Source organism: Myotis daubentonii, chromosome 4 (genome assembly GCF_963259705.1).
Source record: "Myotis daubentonii chromosome 4, mMyoDau2.1, whole genome shotgun sequence".
Classification (NCBI taxonomy): Eukaryota; Metazoa; Chordata; class Mammalia; order Chiroptera; family Vespertilionidae; genus Myotis; species Myotis daubentonii.
In genome coordinates, this window is record NC_081843.1 from 37088008 (window position 1) to 37113012 (window position 25005).

Genomic DNA, 25005 nt, shown 5'->3' on the forward strand with positions numbered 1-25005 from the left:
CTCCTCGCTAAGGAATAGCTGCTCTCGTCCCCGCCGCGACCCCGGCGCTTTGCGCTGGAACCCTATGTGCAGATACTTGTTTCCAAAGGTGAAACTCAAATGAAGCTCCAGGAGAAGTTTAATGCCTAGGACAGTACCTAACACAATGGAAGGTTAGACGCATATATGTTGACTACGCGCTGAATAGGCTCGCGAAGGTGAAGTGACTGCTCAAGGTCACAGCTAGTGAGAGGACTGAGCGGGATTCACACCTAGGAGTTTGGGGCCTCGTGGTAAACTGAGCTTGAACCACACGGATGATCTGAGGACTGGCAGGCTTTTCGGTGGCATATTTGAATGACTCTCTACACTCATGGGACTGTGCACACATTTTTTTTTTTTTTTTAAATAGTAGGGTAACCATGTATAAGCCCTAGATCCTCACGTTAGCTTTTTCAAGAAGTCACTGCCAGGAGTGTTGATCCCATGTGGTGTGGCCTGCCCAAGATCACAGCATGACATAGGCAGAGTTTTGATTAACCTATGTGTGTCTTACCCCAGTTTCTGTATTCTTTTTAAAAAATATATGTTTTTGTTGATGTCAGGAAGGGAGAGTGAGAGAGAGAGAAACATCAATGATGAGAGAGAAACATTGACCGGCTGCCTCCTGCATGCCCCCTACTGGGGGTCGAGCCCACAACCCCAGAATATGCCCTTGACTGGAATCGAACCCTGGACTCTTCAGTCCCCAGGGCGATGCTCTATCCACTGAGCCAGACCAGCTAGGGCCAGTTTCTGTATTCTTAATCTCAGCCTGGAGAAATGAAGAGGGGATCAGAAAAGATGAATGATGCTGTTTTTGTCATCTGTGAAAACGGCAGGAGACTATCCATAGGTGGTTTTGTTGTTTAAATAAGACATGTGAAAAGAAAGCATTGAGACTTGGCATCTTATTTAAGCAGAGGGTTGACCTGAATAGCACTGTGGACTAAGGATTTAACAACTTAGTACATGTAAGGTACTTGGAATACTGCCTGGTGCACAGGCGCGTGATGCTCATCCCAGCTTAAACTCTGACTTTTGGGCTTGGTCCTGTCACATCTGGCCCATTCAGCATCACCCTAGGGAAAAGAATTGGAGTCCAAAGCCTCTTAAATAGTGATGATCTTGTAGATGATATCTGTTGCCAGAGCATAAAGCCATTAGCAAATAAAGTGATAAAAATATGAATGAATAACAATAGATGAGAACAGGGCTTGGCAAACTATGGCCAATAGGCCGGATTTCCTGAGGTCTGTTTTTGTCTGTGAGCTAAAAATGGTTTTTATGTTTAGAAAAAAAATGTGTTACAGAGTCCTTGTGTGGCCTGCAAAGCCTAAACTCTTTACTCTCTGGCAAACCTCTGGTTTGGATTTAGTACCTAGAAGACACTTGGCATTTCCATGCCTCTTCATATAAATGAACAATATGCTTGTTGAAGTCATAAAATCAGGCCATACTTGTGGCCCTTACACAGTGTTCACTGAAAGTCTGTCATGACCAGGAACTGTGTGTGGATGCCCCCACCTTCAGATAGCTCATAGACAGAAAGACAAATAATAATTCCCATTTACACAGTGTCTAAGCCAAGTACCAAGGTGGGCACCATTCTTATCCTTATTTTACAAAGGAGGAAACAGGCACAGAGAGGGCAGTATCTTGCTCAAGCTACAAAGTGGCACAAAACTCAGAATACTGAATTCTAGAGTCTGCTCTGTAATCACCACACTGTACTGGTGTGAACCAGCAGCTGCAGAGGGATGTATAGCACTGCACAGCAGTGTTGAGGGAGAGCTCCAGTATGGCTGCCAAGGACTGAGGCCTTTGTCTTCTGCTAAAAGAGAAATTCTGCTCTGGCCGGTTTGGCTCAGTGGATAGAGTGTCGACCTACGGACTGAAGGGTCCCAGGTTCAATTCCAGTCAAGGGCACATGCCCGGGTTGTGGGCTTGATCCGCAGATGATTCTCATCATTGATGTTTCTGTCTCTCTCTCCCTCTCCCTTCCTCTCTGAAATCAATAAAAATATTTTTGAAAAATTTTCAGGGATTAAGGAAAAAAAAATAATAAAAATAAAATAAATTCTTTTTCCCTCACCTGAGGATATTTTTCTATTGATTTTTTAGAGAGAGTGGAAGGAAGAGGGAGAGACAGAAAGAAACATCCATGTACCTGCAACCAAGGTACATACCTTTGACTAGAATCGAACCCGGGACTCTTCAGTCCCGTGGCTGATGCTCTATCCACTGAGCCAAACCAGCTAGGGCTAAAAAAGAAATTCTTGGAATAAGTGTATACTTATCTCTAATGAATCTGATTGCCTCTTGGAGTTTTGTAATGGGGTTGTACTTTTTCTTAAAACTAATGTAATTTTGCCCTACCTGGTTTGGCTCAGTGGATGGAGTGACAGCCTGCGGATTGAAGGGTCCCAGGTTCGATTCTAGGTGGTAGGCTCGATCTCCAGTAGGGGGCGTGCAGGAGGCAGCTGATCAATAATTCTCTCTCATCATTGATATTTCTATTTCTCCTCCCTTCCTCTCTGAAATCAATAAAAATATATTTTTTAAAAATGCATGTATTTTTTCCCCCGTGCTTCTACATTTCTTAATTTTGGTTAATTAAATGGTCTTGTCTTCATATTACAGAGATATAAATATGTATAAATTGTTGGCTTTTTTCCTCCTCTAATGTGCCAAGGCACCATGCCAATTTCTGAATGTGGTCCTGAGAATGCAGAATGTGTTTTCATAGTTTGTGTGAATATGAAAAAGATAGCTGCAGTGGGCCCAAAAGTGGCCTTTTTTTTTGAGCCATCCGCCTTATACTTGTCAAAAACATTTTGATTTAAAATAGTTATTCTTTTGCATATTTCCCCAACATAGTTCTATTTTTGAAAGCACTTTTTAACTTTTATTATGGAAGATTTAAAATAAAAAGGGAACAGAATAATGTAAGGAGCACTTTGTACTCATACCCCGTGTCAGCTATTAGCAACATTGTGCTATTCTAGTTCCATCTATACCTTCATCACCACTCCCCACCACAACGCCATATTTAAAGCCAGAGTTGGTTTTAGGATGATGTTTGTACTCCTTGCTGCATGCACGAAGGCTTTGAGAGTGTAGTAAAGGTATTACTGTGTTCTTATTCAAGAAGAAATGTGATATAGTATTCCTTGGACTAAAAGCCTACCTATTCAAGTAAAGATAAACCTGGAATGTAAGATGTGTACTTATTAAACTTTCCTAAAAATAGCACAATCAGGGTGACAGGGAAAGGTATAGGTCATTTTTGGAGAACATTGTTTGGTGTCGAGTTTAATATCTGTGACACTGAACTCTCCAACAGAGATTTGGAACATATCTTAACATTCATTTGAGACCATCTGACATTTCAAAAATTAAACTAATCACAGCTTTCTGTTTGTAAAAAAAAAAAAAACAAAAAAAAAACCTAGACAGTGAGATTAATCCCTGAAACCCTGTGTCGTTAAAATATCCTAAACTTTGGTTTACTGTATGGGCATTTCCCTCTACCCTTATTCTTTTTTTTAAAAAAAATATTTTACTGATTTTTTTTACAGAAAGGAAGGGAGAGGGATAGAAGTTAGAAACATCGATGAGAGCGAAACATGGATCAGCTGCCTCCTGCACACCCCCTACTGGGGATGTGCCCGCAACCAAGGTACATGCCCTTGACCGGAATCGAACCTGGGACCCTTCAGTCCGCAGGCTGACGCTTCATCCACTGAGCCAAACCGGTTATGGCTGAATTTCTTCTTATATATTGTTTCTAAAATATATGTATGTTGATTCTTTTAAAAAAATATATATTTTTATTGATTTCAGAGAGGGAGAGAGAGATAGAAACATCGATGAGAGAGAAATATCAATCAGCTGCCTCCTGCACACCCCCTACTGGGGATGTGCCCCAAGGTACATGCCCTTGACCGGAATCGAACCTGGGACCCTTCAGTCCGCAGGTTGACACTCCATCCACTGAGCCAAACCAGTTAGGGCAACCCTTATTCTTTTAAAAAAATGTTTCATGTAAACCTTAATGAGATTTTAATAGTAATAATAACAGTTTACAATTCTGAGCACTATTCCAAATGCTTTTGTACAGATTTTCATTTAATCCTTGTAATAAACCATTACAGATGAGGAAATTAGCTCACTGATTATATAGAAAGAAAGTGCTGGCATTTGAGATAAAGAGGGCAGGGAAGAGGCCTTTTAGGAGATGATATTTAAGTTGAGATAGCTATGTGATGAACCAGGGGCATTGCAAGTGCAAAGGCATCAGTGAAAATAATTATGTTGCATATGAGAAACAGAAACGGTTTTGTATGGTGAGCCCAGGAAGATGGATGTATATGAAGTGGTTGTCTTACTCCATAGAGTGTTGGCTCCTGAGAGCAAGTCTCTCGTCTGCAGTCAGTACTGTATTCACAGTGCTTGGTGTGCTACCTGGCATATGGTAGGTGTTCCATATTTGTTGGATGAATCTAGGTGGAAGGTTGGGGCAGTTTGGGACAGGTAGCCTAAACCGCCACCCTTAAACCATGTATGCAAGTCACAGGCTTATGCCTCCATCTATCACTGGTCTGTTGTGACAAGCCTCAGTTTGATCCATCAGTGCCAGGGTCCGGTTCTCCAGACGACCTGTAGCAGATCTGAAGCTGCCGCTAAGCCTTGTATTTCTCTTTATGGCCTGACAGCCCTTGCCCTTGTTAAGGGTTGGGAGGTGTTAGGAAGCCTGTGGGATTCCCTCAGTGGACTCTTGAGGCTGGTCTTCAGGGAGCATTCGTCTTTCCTTGGATCCCCAAAATGGAAAAGAAACTTTGGAATGATTTAGTCTGGCTTCTGTGGCTGGTCATTAAGAAGGAACTTTAGTCCTTGACTCCTTGCTCTGAAGGCAACTTTTTAGAGTTGATCTCTGGCTGCCCTGCAGGTGCTGGATCTGCTGGCACCACAGACATCGGGGCACAGAGAAAGTGGCTGTTTCTACACTCAGTGCTCAGAACAGTGGGCACTAAGAATAGTTTATAGCCTGACAGTCCTAGTGCGCCCGGCCGGCATGCATTTGTGTTCCGTGTGTGAAGCAGTCTGACCTGTGTCCCCGCTTACAGTTGGGGACCTCGGGTGAGATCCTAAGCACTTTGCTTTTCCTTTTCCTCTGGATGATGAGGCTGTTCTGGGGGCTTAGTGAGGTGGGTGGGACTGACTGGCACAGGGTCTCCTGCCTGGAAATTTGTTCACAGGGCTGGGCTGGGGGCTTCTTAGCAACAGTCCTTGGGCAGGTGTGCAAATCCTCAGTTAAGAACCATATGCTGGTGTGAGCTCCCTGTGGCCCTGGGTGGGCAATCGGAGCCACCTCGCACATGAGCACCCACACCCTAAGGACCCTGAGACAAGCAGAGCACTTTCAGGAGCAGGAGGGGCTTGGTCAGTTTGGGCCAAGTGGGCTGCCAGAGGTTCGCTCCCTGCATTTCTCTGTCCAAGAGTTGGGAGTCGGGGCCCACGTGGATCCCCTCAGTGGGCTGATAACTGCAAATGATCGTCCCAGCCAGGGCACTGGGTAGAGAAGGGGCTGTAGGTAACCCCACTGGGGTGGCAGGTGTAACCCACTGTCCTTGTCCCCTTGCAGAAAAAAATAAGAAAAATAATAAAGTTGACCTCTGGAGGAGCATGGGGGAAGGGAAATCTGCATCTGAAGACTTGCAGCTCCACCCCCCTCCCAAGTCCCCTTTCTATTTTACTCTTAAGCCCAGAGATGAGTATAGTACAGCCTCAACTAGAAACCCTTTCTGTCCGGTCTTCAGACTCATTGAAATATAATCTGGGGCCTGTTGGATCATTTGGAGTGGTTTTTACTATCATTTGGCATCTGTGGTCCCAGGTAGGATACTTGTAGTAGAAATCAAACTCGCTTCAGGAGTAGGGGGACCAGACCTGAGGTTGAATCCTGCCTTCACTGCCTGCATGCTGTGTGACTTTGGCCAACTTCTCAGAGTTACACCCCCCTCCTCCCCACAACCTTATAAATTAAGGCATCAACTACTTGTTTCAGAGATTAAATGAGCTAAAATATGTAAAGTAAATATTAGTTTTGCAATAATCTTTCTATTCTGTCCTCTACTACTTTCTTCCTTGTGGTCCTTAGTTCTCTTTTTACATAGTTATTCCCAGCAAGCTGTTATTCAAAATCCTGTTTATTTTTTTTAATTTTTTAAAAAATATATTGATTTTTCACAGAGAGGAAGGGAGAGGGATAGAGAGTTAGAAACATCGATGAGAGAGAAACATCGATCAGCTGCCTCCTGCACATCTCCCACTGGGGATGTGCCCGCAACCCAGGTACATGCCCTTGACCGGAATCGAACCTGGGACCTTTCAGTCCGCAAGCCGACGCTCTATCCACTGAGCCAAACCGGTTTCGGCCAAAATCCTGTTTATTAATACATCTGTCACTACAGCAGTTCTGCCATTATATGGACTCTGGCTTAAAATAGTGAATTTGGTGTGACATATCTACACTAATAAAAGAGAAAAATGGTAATTGGCATACGACGCTACCCTTTTCATTGGCTAATCAGGGCTATATGCAAATTAACTGCCAACTAAGATTGGCAGTTAACTGCCAACAAGATGGCGGTTAATTTGCATATGTAGGCACAATGCAGGGAGGCGAAAGGGAAAGCAGGAAGACGCCCCCTGCCACTGACAATGATTGGAAACCCAGGGGGGAGCTAAGAGCTGGGGGGCAGGGCAAAGGCGGCCCTGGGGCCGCCTTTGCCCTGCCCCCCAGCCATGATCGGAGAATCAGGCACCTTTGCCGCCCTGGCCAGTGATAGCAGGAAGTAGGGGTGGAGCCAGTGATGGGAGCTGGGCACGGTCGAAGCTGGCAGTCCCAGGAGCTAGGGGTCCCTTGCCTGGGCCTAAAGCGGAGCCCACGATCGCGGGGCCGCTGCAGCTGCGGGTCCCCGCTGCCCAGGCCGGACGCCTCAGCCGGAGGCGTTAGGCCTGGGCAGGGGCGGAGCCTGCAACCGCGGGGAGCTGGGGGTCCCCTGCCCAGGCCTGACACCTCTGCCGGAGGCCTCAGGCCTGGTCAAGGGGCCGATCCAGTGATTGGTGATCGGAGGGTGATGAGGGTCAACTCCTCTGGCTGAGGCATCAGGCCTGGGGCGGGGGGCTGGGGGTCCCCTGCCCAGGCGTGATGCCTGGGCCAGAGGCATCAGGCCTGGGTGGGGGGCGGAGCCGGGGATTGGGGGGATATGATGGTCCCCTTGCCCAGGCCTGAAGCCTGGGTCAGAGGCGTCAGGCTTGGGCGGGGGGTGGAGCAAGCGATCAGAGGGAGATGGGGGTCCCTTGCCCAGGCATGATTCCTGGGCCAGAGGCCTCAGGCCTGGGCGGGGGCCAGAGCCAGTGATCGGGGGGACATGGGGGTCCCCTGTCCAAGCCTGACACCTCTGGCGGAGGCGTCAGGCCTGGGCAAGGGGCCGATCAGGCGATCGGAGGGTGATGGGGGGCTACGTCTCTGGCCGAGGCATCAGGCCTGGGCTGGGGTCAGAACCAGTGATGGGGGGAAATGAGGGTCCCCTGCCCAGGCCTGACACCTCTGTCAGAGGCGTCAGGCCTGGGCAAGGGGCCGATCCTGCGATTGGAGGGTGATGGGGGTCAACGCCTGAGGGGTCCCAGTATGTGAGAGGGGGCAGGCTGGGCTGAGGGACACCCCCCCCCCACACACACACACCCAGTGCACGAATTTCGTGCACCGGGCCCCTAGTTTATTCATAATATTACTTATGTCCAGCCTCTATGTAGTAATGTTATCAAATATCCTTTTATTGAATGGTTGAAATGAGTGACATAAAAGGATGTTATTTGTATTATTTGGAGATTTTTCAGTATGTATTTTTGCTTTTCCTAATCAGTGCCATTGAAGGAGAAGAGACTGATGGAAGTCAAATTAGGGGAGTTGCCAAGCTGGATAATGATGCGAGATTTCACCCCTAAAGGCATTGCTGGAGCATTTCAAAGAGGTCAGAGCCTTTTGGATATGTGTAAACAAAAGCAAATCTCTGGTTCTTCAGATTTCTTTTTCCTGAATTAATTTGGGTGGTAAAGGCCTTGTCTCAGACCAGTAAGTTATGTAGATGATAGGGAGAGGTTGTTAGCTTTTGAATTTCATGTTTGGTCCTGTCAAAGACTGGCTCTGAGATATTTCAGCCAAGAAAACATTTTCTATTGCTTGAGATCAGTACCATTGCCTTCATCTTAGAGAAATGTCTATGAGCATTTTCACATTATTAGACTTAAGAAAAAAATGAGTGAAGCATAGTGGACCTCAGTCTAAAGTATAATGCTCATCTTCCTGCCAAGCAAAACTGCCATGATGAATATTTGAAATGGTCTGTCCTTCATGTCTGTGCATTTTAAAGTGCACAGCTAGTCAGATCAGTCCTGTGGAACCCATGTCATGTTCCAAGACTAAAGACCCACATTATGCATGGTCTCCAGCTTCTCAGGGGCTTCCCTCTGTATTTTTCTTTCTAATACTGACTAACCTGTGGCTGTCTTTTATGTGCCATCTTTCCTCCTGCCCTGAGGCCTTTCCTCAATTTTGCCCTCAGATTTGAACTCTACCTTTTCCCTATAGTTACAGCGTCTCTCACTGTTATAAACTGTGGCCTGCTATGATCATTTCAGTCTTTTTCTATCTACTAGGCCATGAGCCCCAACAAGGCAGATATGGTTTGTCCCCTCACTGATGGGAGCACCTAATAACGAGAAACGCACAAAGCCTTCTTCCCTGAGTAGCCCTTACTGGGGATTGGATTCTCAGTCAGAATTAGGGTAAGGGTTTCCCAAGGCTGGAGGTGAGGGTGAGGTAGGATCAAAGGCTGACAGGCTAAACCAAATCTACAAGATCAGGGCCAAAGGGTAGGGGCAGAATTAAGGTGGGCCTAGCTGGAGCTTCTCCTGGGCTTGTGGGGACCCAAGACTCCGTGGGGGCATTTATGTTTTTCCCTTTATGAACCCGAGAATCTACGTAGGGTCAGTGGCTTAAAGAGTAGAGCAGGACTGAGTCCCCGAATTAAGCCAGATTCGATTTTGCACTGCATGAAGCAGTCATAGCAAAGCAATGATCTTCTCTTCTGTTTGCAGGTTACCACAGGTATTACAACAAGTACATCAATGTGAAGAAAGGGGGCGTTGCTGGGATTTCTATGGTGCTGGCAGCTTATGTGATTTTCAACTACTGCCGTTCTTATAAGGAACTAAGTAAGTGTCTTTGGTTACCTTGCCTTCAGTGGGGTTTCCCATGAGAGGGTAGCTAGCATTGGCTCACTGTCAGATTTAGTCCATTATTCTACTGTCAGCTGAAGAATTGGAGGGACTTGTCAGAATATAGTTTTTAGGATTTTAAATGAGAAAATTGTGGCAAAGAGAAAATACACAGAAAAATAAGATGAAGCTGGGGTTAAGGTAATACTTAGGAAGCATTCTATAAGATACTGCAGGCTCTGCCAAAGGTTGATGGAAAATTTGGCTTCATTTTCCTAGCAGCCCAAGCAGAGGGAAGTTGAGTGGTACAATCTGGGCAGTGCTTTGGAGAAGTGTAGCTGTTCCTGGTTCTGAGATCCAAGAGGAGCTTGTCCAGTGGGAGATGCCAGAAAGTGTCATTGGTGACTGGGTTTCATGGCTGTTTGATAGTGTCCAGCCCCGTCTGTGGCATCTGGGGTGATGGTGGCCCCAAAGGACCGGACAGGTTCTTGGGGGCTATTATCTGAGTGGGTGTTCTTCTGGGGAGGAAGAGGCTGGCCAGGGAGCAGATGAACACCTGAGATGCCTTCATATCCTCAGGTCAGCAGTTCCACTGAGACCCTGACAGGCAGGTTCTAGGTTAGTTTCTGAAAGGAATTCTCAGGATGGCTTTATGATTTTAGCTCGATGCTTCCCCTCTTGTCTTGTGCTTTCCCTGTACCTTTGAAGAAATTTATTTTTGACTTTCTAACTTCAGAGCATGAGCGACGACGCAAGTACCACTGAAGAGGGCCCAGTGTGGACTCCACATTCCTGACCATGACCTTTGCCCAGCACCTCTGAATCCTTTCATATTGTAATGTAACACCTAATAAAAGGTGGCTGGTACTGGGCTGCTTCACTGGTTTGGCCATTTCCCTCACTTCAGGTCCCTTGCACAAGCTGGGACAAGATTGCCTTACCACTCCCGAAGGGGGACTGTCAGCGCAGGGCATCGGATCAGGAAGCCTTGGTGGACACCCACATCACTGGGATTTTGCCCCAGCTCACTAGGGGGGTCATTTAGCAGGACCCGTTCAAGTGTTTCCCTGCTCTTTGTCCTGAGCACTTTTGGCCTTTTGTCACCTAACTGCTATAGTATAAAGCAGAAGTCCTGTATTCCTAAGAATGCCTTCCCCACCATTTCTTCATTACTCCTGGGTATGTGCCGGATGGAAGCTTAGTAGGATGATCTAAGGGAGGGAAAGCACAGGCCCTGAGAGCCCATATACAGCACTTTTCCTTACCTTTATCAAAGGCCTCAGTAAAATGATGTGAAGGCCAGATTGGTTTCTTGTTAAGGGGCCCATGGTGAGCCTATATACTGCATGGAGTATAAGGGGGTGAGATGCTGTGGCTCATTTTCTCCTAGACCTGAATTTGAATAAATACCATCCAACATTTGAGATGAAGTAAGGAGACCTACCAGTAAAAAGACCTTTCACCGGCAGCATCACTTCACTTCTGAAGTCATTTGTTGAAAGGAGATAAGCAGGCACCAATGTCAAAGCTTTGAGCCAGGCAGCTAGTGGATCAGCCAATAGCAAGATCCTCTCCTTGGCATGGAGTCTGAAGCAATGAGACACAACTTAAAAAACAAGCTTTAATCAACCTCATAAAAATTGTTCTTATAATTGAACTTGGATAGGTCCCCTTGCCCAGCAAGTTCCAGGTGATAGTTTCACATTTCCAGGCTTAAGGTGGTCTCCATAGGCCAAAAGGTGTCTGAGTGACAGTACAGATGCTTGAGGGGCAGGAGGTAGGTGCACAGGTGGATCATGTCACCCCTTTAAGGGTGGCCTGTAGCTCAGCTTCAGGCATACCTTAAACACTGTTAAGCATGTGCCCCAAGAAAATAAGCCTAGAGGAAAAAGACCCTCACACTTGAGAGCCCTGCACCCCTCCTCAATCGCTGCCACCTTGGAACAGGACCAGGCTGAGGCAACAAGCCCACTTGAGTTTGCCCTGAAGGGTTGCCTCATTCAAATCACATTGATAGGCACAGCTTCTGAATTCAGCAGGACATGGAGGAAGCAGGCATGACCTAGCCTCAGTTTTAAGGACCCACCAGTCCCTGGGGTCACCAAGAACTGGTGTTTAATGAGGCCCAAGGGGAAGGGCCATCTTTCATACAGAACTGCTTGCATAAGCTCTTCCCCACAATTTCCTCCTCTCCAGAGAGCAGTGTTCAGGAAGTCCCAGACAGATGTCGATGCCTAGACACACATGATGCTGATTTGAGGGACAGAACTGGAGCACATGTTCCCTTTTTAAAAGAGACTACAGCAAAATGGTAGGGAAACTGACAGATGTTGCCCCTCAGACTGATAAACGCCAGTGTGCTTGCCTACCAGCTCCAGCCAGAGTTGCGCTAACACTGGCATTGAACAGTTAAATGCACAATCCCAAGGATGGCCCAGAGTGGTCCCCGAAATGGGGCCCTTTGGGCTGTTCTGAGCTGTCTCCAGCTGCTGTCACTGTCCACTGAGAAAGGCCAAGTGCCCTTTGGTGCATCTGTTGGCGTAGTGTCCTTTTTCACCACACTGGGAAAGTAGGAAGGAAAGAAGAAGGCAAAAAAAAAAAAAAAAAAAAAAAAGTAATTTTCAAATGCAGTTTTCAACTATGGTGGCACTCATCAAATACCAGGTTGGGAACAAGGACTCTGAAATTCTCAGTGGTACAGTTTCATTGAAATATAAGGGTAAAGCTACAGGAGATAAAGAAACTGCAGCCAAAAACTTGTCAAATGGGAGAGACACCTGCAGCCAAAGGATGATCTGAGCCCACAGTAGTGAGCTCCTTCAGCCAGCTGGGCACATGGGACCTGCCCACAGAAGGGTTCTCAAGGTGGCAGGAGGAAGCCCACAGCACCAGAGCTTCTCCGCCTGTCCAGGAATGAAGCCCCTCTGCATGGCTGACCACCTACCTGTGAGGCACATTCTGGGACTGCCTGGTGATGGGAGGGAACAAGAAGAGGGAGAGGGAGAGGGAGAGGGAGAGAGAGAGAGAGAGAGAGAGAGAGAGAGAGAGAGAGAGAGAGACAGAAAAGCTACCAGGCTCCTCCCCCAGTGCAGGGGGGATTCATTGCTGTGGACACTGTGTGGGCTACACCCAGATTTCCCCTCCTGGTTCTTGCCTAAGCTATCCCTGGGGACAGGTTTCGGTCACAGGAGCAGAGATGGGACAAAATGGTTAGACTTGGGCGAACAGACCCGGTAAAATCACCTCAAAAATCTAGCATGGACCCTGATTTGTCCTGGTTCTGATTATCCAGTACCTGCCTTATTTTTACTTCATTCAACCTTGTTGCTCCTCAAAAAGGAGAATTCTAAGAAAGGAAGGAAATGGCATCCTCAAGTACCAAACAAGGGGTCTGGAGGTGGTAGGGGCACCCACTCTGCACTAACCCATTCAGTGCCCTGGCAATCCCTGCTTCCTCGGCACTTCCTGGAGTATGGGGCTCTAATTGGTCACCACTGCCTAGAACTCTTGGCTGCTCTATTCCCAAGCCTGCTGTCCTCGTGTTTTCAAGTCTTTACCTGTCCTTGTGACCTGTGTGGGCAAGTGGCCTCGGTAGCTGCCAGTTAGTCCTTTGGTTGATGTGATGACCAGAGGGAGGGACTGTGTGGGCCCATTCATGGCACTTGGCATGTCCATCAGACTCCACAGCTGATCCTGGGGAGTCCAGGATTCCCACAAGGCAACTTTAATATTAGCTGTAAAGTGCCCCAGGTAAGAAGAGGTTGGCAGGTCCTCACCCCAGCTTTCTGAGGTTCCAGCACTTAGATTTGCTTCACAGAAGCCCTGCTAAAGAGTCCTACAGGGAGGCAAGAAGTACTTGGGAACTGACTGGTTGGAAGCTGCTCTGCACAGGACAGATAACACTTTCTCATTCCCCTCTGTACTTTCACTTGTTATGGCTCAGGCTTAGAAATCTGAGGCCTTCCCTGAATCCATGTGCACTTTTAACTTTAGTGTCTTTGGGCACCAGCCTTCCTGAGAACAAAAACCCCTCCCAGGACAGAGTAGCAGCAGTCTGTTTCCTCAGCAGAGCTGGCACAGAGCAGGTGCTCAGTGAGTGTCTGATGGCCATGGGAAGTGTCCAGTGAATTGACTTTTCTATGAACATTTTAAATATATGCCTTCTACTCAGCCCTTCTACTTGCAGGCATGGATGCTACTGACATCAGACAAGAGATCACAAATGTCTAAGTATTAGATTTAGCACTATTTTTAGCTGTAAAAATTATGACTTAACTGTCTACTAACAGAACTGGTACAATAAAATATGATTACAGTCTCTGAAAAAGATTAGATTTACATATACTGATAGTATACAGTATAGATCTACAGTACTGATAGATCTACAGTATATTGTAAAGAAAGAAAAGTATAGAACTCTATACATACTAGGACCCCATTTATATTAAAATACATACCATCCTTGTGTTTCTGTGAATAAGTTTAGAAGGGCGGTTATCCAAGTGGGGTCCCTGGTGGGATCCCCCTTAGGGATTCTGGAGTGTAAAGGGGTACCAAAACCAAAAGCATAAGAACAGAATACAATAAATAAAGTGGCTGTTTTAGAAAAGGTGGGAGTAAGGGACAACACTCACTTTGTATCTTAAACACTTCTATATCATAAATTTTTTATTTTTAAAAGTATGGACTAACTTTGTATTTCTTCTAACAATTCCCAATCTGAAGTCTTTGTAAGTCTAGTTCTATTATTCATTGTTTCTGATGCACTTGGTGGTGCTTGTTTCCTTCTATGTTTTGTGATGTTTAATTGTGAACTCATTCTTTGGAACTCTAGCTATGGGAATTCTGTGTGATCTGGGTTGAGAATAAATTCATCGAAGAGCCAGGTTCCAGGACCTGTGTTTTAGATGAGAAAACTAGCTTTTGAGCCTTCACCAAGGGCATAAATACAGGCCCAAACTCATGGAAAGACTTGCCAGTGACTACAAACTCAAGGAACTCCACTCACCCCTTTCCATCAAGAGCCAAGAATAACACACGTTTCCTAGTGGGGTTTTAAAAAGTTTACTCTTTCCATGAGTGTCCTATTTTATGTGTGTGTGCGCATAGCAGGTGAGAAGGGCTAAAGCTTTCCCTTCAGTGTGCCCGCGCAGGGCCTGAGGACAACCAGAGGCTTCAGGGCTCACTTGTCCCCGGATTCGTGCTTCCACTTTATTCCTAGCCTCCGACAGATTTCCCTTCCCTTTTTGAAAGTACATTCCATTCATCATTGTGTGTTTAATTGTGTACCTGGCCTTGGTGTGTTGTAGAAGAAAGTAGCCCACCATAATGGCCCACTTTTACTGTTACAATTGGCAAAAACAAAGACTTCATTTTTCAAAATTAACTCTTTGGAGAATGAGGGAACAGGCACTGACTGTGAAGACCCCTCCCCACCCCCCAACCCAAGACTCACCTTGTAACAGGTGACCTGCTCCAATGGGCGGGGTCCCCGGTTGCCTGCACTGCTGTTTTGACTCTGCATGACCCCGATGACCTGCGGAGCTCTCTGCTGATTGGGAGAAGAGTTCTGACTCGTTAACTGGATCAAGGAGGACGACCTTTGTAATGGCGGATTGTTACTTTGCTGGAAAGAGTTACACAACACGGTTTTACTGCAGAAAACACGTGCACGAAAACTACCAATGGGGACAGAAAAAAAGAGGGCGGGACTGCTCCCGCATGACCAACAGGAAGAAGGGCTTCTGAGGTGGCCCGGAGAGCAGGCAGAATAGAAACATCTGTGACGGCAGGAGCGGCTGCCCGAAAAATACCATGCAGACACACATAAAGGAAAATAAAAGTAGGAAACAAAACACCAAAGAGACAAGGAGGTCTCTGGGGCAGTGGGGCGAGGGCATGAGCAGGCCTTACTTTTGTTTCTGAGGTTCTAGCTTCAGGTCAGGATGAACGCTTGGTTCAGCCAGATGTTTAGCAGCCTACACGGCGAGCAACAGTCACAGAAAAACAGTTGGAGGCTGACATGCTGAACTGCAGTCTAGGGCTGAGAGGGCCCTCCACTAGGGAGTCACATGAGCAAGGGGGATGGGGGCTCCTGGGGTGCGACTGGATAGCAAGGCCACCTCCCAACCAGTGGTTTCTGGCTCCAGCCTCCAAAAACACAGGAATCCCAAGCTAGAAACCCCCAGGTTGTCACGGCTGCACCAGCACCCAAGAATTCCCAACTTTGCTAACAAGGAATTCTATCTGATCGCCCATAACCTCCTGAGGATGGGGGTGGTCAGTATGGCAAGTGCGGACATTTCTTCTGGCTACTCAGCATCTAGCAGTGAGGAAGGCCTGGTGGGGCTTTGACAACAAGTTCAAAGTCCAGCCAGGTAAGAGGTTAGGCTCAAGGTCCATGGGTGGGTTTATTCAGCATGTTGAGACCCTGCCTAGCGCAGTGGCCAGCCCTTCCTCTGGGTTTCCAATCCTCCACTCCAGTAACCAAACCCAGGATGCCCTTGCTGGGGGGTGAGGGGGTGGGGGTGGGTGGGTGCAGCTGCTGCTGATTCCCATTTGTCCATGGCTTTTCCTCTTTCCTCCTGCTTGAGGGGAATTGGGCAACTGCTGGGTTGTAGGACCCCTTGTCTAGAAAACAGAGCCAGCTGGTCCTTCAGCCCTCTGCTCCCAGCATTCCCCGAAGTTGGGAACATCCAGAGTGATCACAGCACTGGCCAGAGAACTAGCCAGCCTTGGTTTTGTTCCCAGATCTGCTCCTGCCCAGCTGTGGCACCTCAGGCAAGCCCCTCCCTCTAGGAGTGTCAGTTTCTCCATTTGTAAAGGAAAGGGTCTGAACCAGAAGCAAGAACGGCAGAGACGTGGAGCTCCTGCTGCCTTCCACTCTGGCTCCAAGGTGGGCTCAAGGCACTTGCCAAGCAAGGGAAGAGAAACCAAGTGGGCATTCAGCTCCAGCAGACAGCCCTCCATATCTAGAGGCAGATAATGAACTGCTCAGCTCCCTGAATTTTCTGCTGGAACTCAGGATGACAGTCTTGCCCCCTCCTGAGTCCTCTCACAGGTCTCCAGCTGGGGCTATGACAGACCAGGCATTGATGCAGGCACTGAGTTCTCTATTGCAAGGGCATTGCCAGGGCCAGCAATGCCATAGGGCCGAGGAAGGGCCAGAACACGATACCTTTGACGGAGGCTGCGTCTGCTGGGGCAGTGGAGGCTGCTCGGTGGTTCCCATTGGCAGTTCAAATCGAGGGCTGGTGACCCAACAACCAGAGGGGATGAGAACAAGAGAAGAAGAGATGAAAGAGGAGCTAGGCTAGGCGATGTTCTCAAATTCTGGCCCAGGGAATATCATGGCCAGTCTCTACCCAAGTACAAAAACGAACCAACTGGACGTAGGGTGACTGTTGGCTCTCAGCTCTGCCCCTGAAGCCATAGGATAGTGGGGAGAACAGCACTGACATGCCTGGGCTCAGACCCAGCTCTGTTTATAACTGGCTGAGACCTGGGGAAAGTGCTGCTCAGAGGAATGAAGGAAACAGCTGTTGGTAACATCAGAAGGCATGAGCCTGCTCCCCGAGGGGCTTTGAGCATGGGAGCCCCTTCCAATACACACCCTTCCCTGCAGGATCCAACTCAAGTGCCAGACCTTCTCTAACAACAGACTCCCAGGAAGACATGTCTGTCTTGTCCCACAAGCAGGAACCCCTGGGCCACCTCTGGGCTCCTGGGCTTTCGTCTAGGGAGTGGGACCAAGTCACTTACTCACCGTGTGGCAGCAACCAGGACACTGTGCTCCCGTACAGGTGTCGGCAGGGTGGATGGAGGCAGCACCCTGTGCCACCCTATCCCCTCAACCACCCAAAGTGACAGGTGCACTGAGGCCTAGGAGAGGAGTGCTGAGCCCTGCTGGGTAAGAACCTGGCTTTGGAGGCCTGCAGACCTGCCTCTGAGCAGGCACCACCCCCTACCACCATGTGACCCTGGCCAGTGGCTGAGCTGCCTGTGTCCTCATGTGTGAAAAAGGACATTCTCTTTCATACTTGTGAGAGTTACATGAACTAGTGTATGTGAAACCCAAGCTCAGTAATTCATATAGGAGGCCCTGACATTATAGTACCCTTCTTCTACAGCATAAGTTCTTAACCTGAGGGCCCTAAAAATATGCAAGGCTATGTGTGCATGAGTTTCTCTGGAACACAGAGCCCATAGTTTTCATCAGATTCCCTGATGGCTGTGCCCAAAAAAGGTTAAATGCTGGTGTAGTCAGCCACCTCTGAGCTCAGGAAGCAGCTGGGATCCCTTCCCAACCTCCTATCGCTACCCCAGGCGCTGTGCTACCACCACCCAGTGACCAAAGCTCAACTGAACCCAGGAAAGATGTATAGGGCAGCAGGGCCTGGGGCAAGAGCAGTGTGGGAGTTGGGGGGATAGAAGCTGGCTACTCACTGCATGAATTTACACGAGGGCCCCTCCGGGCAGAATCCCACGAGGTAATTCACACAGATGACTCTCCGCGTGTGCCGGTGCCTACACAGGGGACCTGTGGAGCCGGCATCAAGCACTCAGACCACCCCCTCTTTAGGGGATGCTCTCGTGCCCATTGCCAGTCAGAGCCCTGTCCAGACCATTGTCAGATACTACTGGCTTTGCCTCTTATTCATAGGGACAGTGGGCAGGACACACAACCTCTCAAATACTAGTTTCCTTATCGAAAATGCAGAAGAGAATGTAGCCCACAGGAGTTTTGGGAAGCTCAAGTGAGTTGAGTGTAAAAAAGCCTCACTAGCCCCCAAATGTCTAACACCATGTTTGCTGGTGTAGGCAGGACAGGTAAGAGGGTCATGTGGGCAGAGGGAGGACTGGCCTCTTGCCAGGGGGCCCAGCCACTCTGACACCTACCGTGCTTGCAGAAGCCACGATCGTACCAAGGGCAGTCCTTGATCTTGGACTCGGGGTCGATGTGCAGGAAGGGGCACTCCTTGTTGCTGCACTCCCCTGCAGGGAAACCCACACATGTGTCCACTCAGGACAGCCCTGGGAGAGCTGGACCCAGACCCACCTCGGTTTCTCCCAAGGCAAAGAGTGCCAGGTGGTTCTGGTGTCTAGTCCTGGCCTGGCGAACCCCAAGACTTGATAGAGTGCCTCAGGGCCTTGGTTTTCTGACCTGTATGTGTGCTGTGAAGGTCCTCCCCTCACATGTGTCCATGCTGTCACCAGGGTCAATGACACTGACAGAGCTGGGCACAAGGTATACACACACTCATTAAATAACTCATGGCTCCGTCCCTTACCAAAGATGGTGTCCCGGGACTGCGGTGTGCCCAGGTATGCAAACGTACCAGTTGAGGCCAGGAAATTACTGTTCTACTTGGATCAGCTTTTCACATGTACTAGCTGGGACAGGGGAAAGGTCTGAGGAGTCTACCTTTTAGGACAAAAGTAGGGAAGATTTTGGAACTCAGGTTGGGTCCCTGTGGTAGAAGGCAATGAAGCCTTTGTGAGAGGAGCTATCTTAGGAGCAACCATCCCAGTTGCCACTAGCATCTTTCACCAGCTACAGTTCAGCCACCTCCATGCTTGCCCTTCCTTTCCAACCTGTTACACATAAAATGCTAATCTGAGAAAATGCAAACTCCTTCCCAGACCCACCAAGTTCCTACATGATCTAGCTCGTCTCTCCCCAGTTTCCTCCTCCCCTCCAGCCACAATGGCCCCCCCAGCTGTTCCAAGACACTCATCAGCCAGGATTGGCCCCTGCTTAGCCTTCAGATCCCAGCTCAGGTCTCACCTCCTAAGAGAGGCCTTCCTGACCATTCTACCTAGAGGAGATTCTTCATGTGGTTCCATCACTGTTTATCTCCTTCAGAGCACTTATCGTGTCTCTTGTCTCACTGACATATCAGCTGCCTCTTGCCCTGGGTCACTAGATCAAAAGTACCATGGGGCAGGAAATGGGCCTGTCTCTTCAGGGCCTAGCAGGGGGGCCCTCACCTGTGTTACAGGTGACAGGAGCTGCAGACAGTATGTTTACACCAGGTCAGGAGGGAGGTGGGGGGCTGCGGTGCCCATGGTCATCAGCAGAGAAGTAGGGGACCCAGGTGAGCTTGCAGAGGCACCCTTGAGAGTCTGCCCTGAGGGCTGGCTCCTGCCTTTGGGGTCAGATGAAAGAAGGTTCCCATTGAGAAGCCACTGCTTTCTTTCAGTGATGGCTCCAGGGGAGGGCAGGAAGCTTGGAAGTCTGAGTCCTATTTCTGTCTGTGCTATGACTTTGTAGTTTGTGTTGCCTCTCCAAAAAAAAAAAAGCGCCATAACTCTAATTAATAAGCCAGCAGGCCAAGCCTGTTGGGCTGCTGTAATAATTAGCGTCTCCTCTGACAACAGTGCTTTGAGAGCGTGCAGCAGGTCCAGCACTCCTCGGCCCACCACAGAGAGTATAGCAGGCTTCCAGTCTCCTTCCGCACAGGGCGTGGGGTTGGCGGTCCTGAGGCCACAGCTAGCCCTTGTCCTGACCAACAAGGATTTTTCCTGGTCAACCTCACTCAGAGCAGAGAGCCAGATTCTAGTTCCATCAGAGAGCACAACAGCTTGGCCGAGCCCGGTGCCAGCCCCACTGCCCTCAGCCTGTCTCTACTTCTCCATGCAGTTCACTCAGGACAACTTAGGCCACATGTTCTCTAGGCAGGAATCAAGCCAATCTGTTTCAAGGTGAAGAGTAGGGCTCTCTGCCACCAGAATACAGCTCCCCAAACTTGCTATTCTTAGGGGTATTTAGGATAGACAAGCTACTACCTGGGATCACATGTTCAGAGAGAAGGAAACCACCTCAGGGGGCAATCGGTTGCCACACAACAAGAAGTTGGTTTAAGGGAGAAGGTAGACTTGAGCAGAAACAAGGCCTCTAGCCAGCTGCACTCTCACCCACCCACTGGGAGGCTCTCATTAGTCTCAAATTCCCAAATTACCTGAAAGTGCTCAAAAAACGGAAGCACTACCCTGGCCGGTGTGCTCACTGGTTAGAGCACCAACCCACGCACCGAAGGGTCTCAGGTTTGATTTCTGGTCAAAGTCATGTACCTGGGTTGCAGGTTTGATCCCCAGCCCTGGAGGCAACCAACTGATGTGTCTCTCTCACATCAATATTTCTCTCTCATTCCCTCCCTCCCACTCTCTTAAAAAAAAAAAAAGTCAATGGAAAAAATATCCTCTGGTGAGGATTAACAAAAAATAAACAAACAAGAAAACACACAGAAGCACTACACAGACATAGGGATTATTAGAGAATAACTTCCCATGACTAATAGGCCAGCTGAGGGTTGGAGAGCAATGCCTAAGGTTCTCATCTGAAGCTGGACAGATTGGAGACGGTAGATACCCGGAGTGCCTGAGCAGTTGCTTAACTCCTCTGGGTCTTGGTTCTTGGTGGAGCCTCCCTAGAGTTACTGATGCTGGGGGGCGGGGGGGGGGGGGGGGCGGGTTCTGGATGGAGGAAGGGGCCTGGCCACACCTTACCGAACTGCCTTACCAAACTTTGAGTAGAAGTAGCACTCAGGCATCTTGGTCATGTCATACTCATGGAGGAACTCGCACTGGTCCCCCTTCTTGCACAGCCCCCGCAGCCAGTGTTTGCACACCACTGTCTTCTCACCACTAATGTGGCGAAACGGACACATGCCCCCTGCGGAGGAAGATAGAAAGATGTAGCCCTGAGCCCAGGGCACTAGGCCTGGGGGAGCCAAGGCGCCTTCTCCCCACACTTTCCTGAGGCACCGAAAACCAGAATGTCCCAGAAGGTGGTGGCTGCCCCTAGCAGAAGGCAATGTGATTTTAGGCAGTACATGGGCACACATTTTAAGTTTAAATAGTTATGTCTTTTATTTTAATGTGTTTTAATAAAATCTAACTAAAACATCATGATTTCACAGATTGTATTTAAGATGGAGGCTTGACAAGATCAACAGTGGTGTGGGGGAGGGGTGGGTTTATTTCTTTATTTAATTAAAGAATAGTTCCAGTGATATATGGACATGGCAAAAATTATAGGGCTAGTTAAACAAACACTGGGGTTTGGGAAACCACAGTTTTATTTAAGCTATCTTCTAGCCTAAAAGATAGAAGGTAAAGAGGACCACCAGTAGAAGCCTGGACTCCAGGTGGGCTCCATCTTTAGTTAAAAGTACCTACTTGGCCTCCAATAACTAAGAAAATCAGTTACAGAACTGAAGAAATGCATTGCATACAAACTGGGGGAGGTCTGCCTTCTGCAGTAGGACCTGAGTGATCATCCTTACTGACAGGACAGAGCCATACCCTGAGAAGGTCCTATTTCTAAGTAGTGGCCTGGCAAGACTACTGGGAAGGCCCAACCAGAATGAGGTTGTGACTGGGAAATTTCTGGACCAGCCCTGTCCAACAGAACTTTCTGCAATGATGGAAGTTCTATATTTATGCTGTCCAATATGGCATCAGTAGCCACATGTGGCTATTAAACACTTGAATTATGACTAGTATGATTGAGGAACTGCATTCTTAATTTAATTTTAATTGATTTAAATTTGAATAGCCACATGCCGGATTCGGCCTGTTTGAAATGAATAAAACTAAAAAAAAAAAAAAAAGACCGTACCCTTTTATGTAATGATGTTTACTTTGAATTTATATTAGTTCACACAAACACTCCATCCATGCTTTTGTTCCGGCCCTCCGGTCCAGTTTAAGAACCCATTGTGGCCCTCGAGTCAAAAAGTTTGCCCACCCCTGGGCTAGTGGCTACTGTATTAGTTAACAAAGAAACAGTCATAATGCCCATGTTAAGGACAGTTGCTAACAGATGGTGGCAGGTCAGAAAGGGAGAATTACTGAGCAAGGACATGGGAATGAGCCCAGGGATGATGATTCCAACTGGAAAGCTGGAGGTCAAACTGGTTGACCTACCGGTATGTCTATTGTCTCAGTGATAAATGACTGAGTTATAGAACCAAAACTTGCCAAAATCAGTCATTAAAACCAATCTTGCTCTAATTCTGTGTTCTCTTTCAAGCTGTGATCAAATTTAGTAACCAAATAAATTTGCCTAGAAAAAGAAAAATGGCCAGACCTATGTATAGTATATAAGGTCCAGCCAATACTTCTCCTTATGAATAGTCTGGCTCATGCAGCCTCTGTGGGGGCCTGGTTAGTATGAACAAGACTCCATGAGACAGATTATTGTTGGGTGTGGGGTTTTTTGGATGAGAGGATATGGAGAACAGTGAGCCTGTACAGACTGTAGAATCACAAAGGCCTGGGCTCAGCCATTCAGTAACTCTGTGAGTTTGGAAAACACAGTCCTAAAAGATAGAGGTAAAGAGGACTACCAGCAGAAGTCTGACTCCACGCGGGCTGCATCTTTAGCCTCCAATACCTAAGAAAGATCAACTACAGAACTGAAGAAATGCATTGCATACAAACTTGAGGAAGTTTCTGAACATCTCAGTGCTAGGAGCTTCTGTTCATGTCATGGGTCAGCTTGTGGCCACAGGGAAAGAGAGGTGAGAAAGCTGATTCAGAGCCAGGTTCAGTGCCGTGTTTTAGGCTTCAGGCAGAACACCCCATCATGTTCCTACTCTATCCAAACCACAGTTTCATCTAAGGACACTGTTATTCTTGAGAAAGCAATTTAAGCTAGACACCTGATGGCCTACAAGTCTGCTAGGGGAGAGAGGTAGAAGGCACCTCAGGAGGAACATCAAGGAACCAGGGGTCTCTTACCTTTGCCACAGGCAGCTTTCAAAAAGAATTCACAGACAGCAGCCCCTGACTCTGTAGAAAGGAGAGAAAGGGGGAAGGGTCAACAAAGCAAGGTGCAATTGCTACTGATGACATCCGAAGACAGGGAGAGGAAAACCTTCTGGCCTTTGACCTATGAAATGTTCATGATACAGGAAATAGGCTGGCAAAAAAAAAAAAAAAAGCAAAGCCCAACCAAGCAAGAAAAATGTTGCTTATGCAAAATGAGACACATATGTTAAGACCCGTCATTATACAGGCTTTCTGAGAGTCTCCTATAATAAAAATGCTTTTGAGGATTTGGGAGTGAGTGGGCGAAGGAAGGATGGAGCACAAGACCAGGGAAATTACCCGGTGCTTGGACCTTCCAGAGGGCTAATTCCCCAGCACTTTAATGTGAGGCAGAGGGAGGGAATGATCTCACAGGAAACACACATGAATGGGGACTCTAAGGAGGGACGAGAGAGAGAGAGAGAGAGAGAGAGAGAGAGAGAGAGAGAGAGAGAGAGAGAGAGAGAGAGAGAGAGAATGACACCATTAGGGAGGGAAGAACATATAACTGAAGACAAAAAAGTAGGACTACTCTTAATTTGCAATCCAACGCAATTATTAAAGGAGCAGTGCTTTGCTTCTACAGATGCAGCTGGTTCAGGTGAGGGGAGCGAGTGAACACAGGTGGGGTGCGTGTGGTGGAAGTCACTGGGTTCAGGGTTAGCTGTTCCAATGAGCCCAGTAATTCACCGGCCATGGCTACCAGAATAAACCTTCCGGTTTCACAAAGTTTTGTCTCTCAGCAGGCATTTCAGAATTGCTGAAAACCCACAGAGAGCATCTCCGAAGGCCACTTTCGTGCCTCTACTTATTAACTTGCAAGGGATTCCTTGGTTTCTGGGCCGATTTTGCTAGGACGGACTCAAGGCGGTGGAACTGGGGATCCTGGAGGTGTCACTTGTTTGCATTTCAAAAAGTCTGAAAAGGGAGCTCGGGCACCTGCCAGGTGTGATCGGAGACCCAGAGTTGGAGTCCAGAAAAGAACGGAGGGATAGGCTCCCAGGAGTGAGTCCTAGGAGAAGGACGGAGCTTGAGAGTCTGACGGGTCTTCCAGGCTCCGCCAACGGCCCCGTTTTGAAAGCAAAAGGGAGAGCAGTCAGGGCACTGGAGGTGGGGAGGAGACCTCACAGTGCTTTCCCGGAGTTGGGGAGTTTGTGGGGCTGAGGGGTGGAGGAAGGATTTCCAATCGAGGATACCCGCCTTGCCCTGGCTGGTTTGCTCAGTGGATAGAGCCTCGGCCTGCGGACTGAAGGGTCCCGGGTTGGATTCTGGTCAAGGGCACACGCCCGGGTGTGGGCTCAACCCCGGTAGGAAGCTTGCAGAAGGCAGCCAATCAATGATTCTCTCTCATCGTTGATGTTTCTCTCTCTCTCACTCCCTTTCCCTTCCTCTCTGAAACCAATAATATATATATTTTAAAGAGGATACCCGCCTTCATTCAACAATTATTTGAACAGCCGGACATGGTCTAGCCCTCCTGAAGATTAACTTAAACTACCCCCGGGGGATCAAAGGTATGAGGAAGGTGGGCTCCCGCGTGCGGGTCCCAGGACCGAGGGGAAGGGGTCCCAGTTCCGAGTCGGTTGCGCCCCTGGCCCGCCGGCCCCACGCTCACTGTCCATGCCGGGGAAGGGCAGCGGCTGCGCCCCGAGCTGCTGCTCCACCGCGATCTCCAAGTCGAACTTGATGTGGTCCACGCTGGCGATGATTTCCTGCATGGCGGCGGCGGCGGCCCCACCGGCCCGGCTCCCTCTAGTTCCTCGCCGCACTCACACTTCTACCCGCCACCGGCCGGCGCACACGGTCCTCCTCCGCCTCGCCTCGCCTCGCCTAACCTGGCCGCCGCCGCCGCCGCCGCCGCCACCGCCGGCGCCCGAGGTATGC

The 25005-nt window shown here is 48.4% G+C and overlaps 2 protein-coding genes and 1 non-coding gene across 16 annotated transcripts in view; 2 read left to right on the forward strand and 1 right to left on the reverse strand.

The window, feature by feature from the left end:
- Window positions 1-10186, forward strand: part of LOC132232290 (ATP synthase subunit f, mitochondrial-like) — a 42723-nt gene extending 32537 nt beyond the window's left edge. For 2 of the 7 annotated variants that reach the window (XM_059691731.1, XM_059691734.1), the window contains 3 exons: window positions 7953-8060; window positions 9187-9303; window positions 10043-10186. In XM_059691731.1, coding sequence (XP_059547714.1) covers window positions 7953-8060; window positions 9187-9303; window positions 10043-10071 — 254 coding nt within the window. In that variant the 3' untranslated portion in view covers window positions 10072-10186. Of the gene's footprint in view, window positions 1-12; window positions 89-129; window positions 153-7952; window positions 8063-9186; window positions 9304-10042 lie in introns of those variants that run through there. The other 5 variants (XM_059691735.1, XR_009452394.1, XR_009452393.1 and 2 more) reach the window with 5 other exon arrangements.
- Window positions 4958-5077, forward strand: LOC132233974 (small nucleolar RNA SNORA43). The gene has a single exon (XR_009452813.1). It is a non-coding gene; the product is annotated as a small nucleolar RNA SNORA43 (small nucleolar RNA).
- Window positions 9429-24984, reverse strand: CPSF4 (cleavage and polyadenylation specific factor 4). 8 transcript variants are annotated; one of them, XR_009452396.1, is made up of 9 exons: window positions 24737-24984; window positions 23053-23103; window positions 20828-20980; window positions 18205-18300; window positions 17752-17845; window positions 16484-16556; window positions 14762-14932; window positions 10751-10893; window positions 9429-9906 (listed from the first exon to the last, which is right to left on the reverse strand). XR_009452396.1 is itself a non-coding variant. In XM_059691797.1 (8 exons), the coding sequence occupies exons 1-8, from the start codon at window positions 24837-24839 to the stop codon at window positions 10858-10860; spliced, it is 699 nt and encodes a 232-aa protein (XP_059547780.1). In that variant the 5' UTR covers window positions 24840-24984; the 3' UTR covers window positions 9429-10857. The 8 variants fall into 8 exon arrangements, 6 of the variants coding, with proteins under 6 accessions (XP_059547780.1, XP_059547779.1, XP_059547775.1 ...); XR_009452395.1 differs by having other exon boundaries at window positions 9429-10006; XM_059691797.1 differs by having other exon boundaries at window positions 9429-10893; window positions 14762-14854.
- Between the last annotated feature and the right edge of the window lie 21 nt (window positions 24985-25005).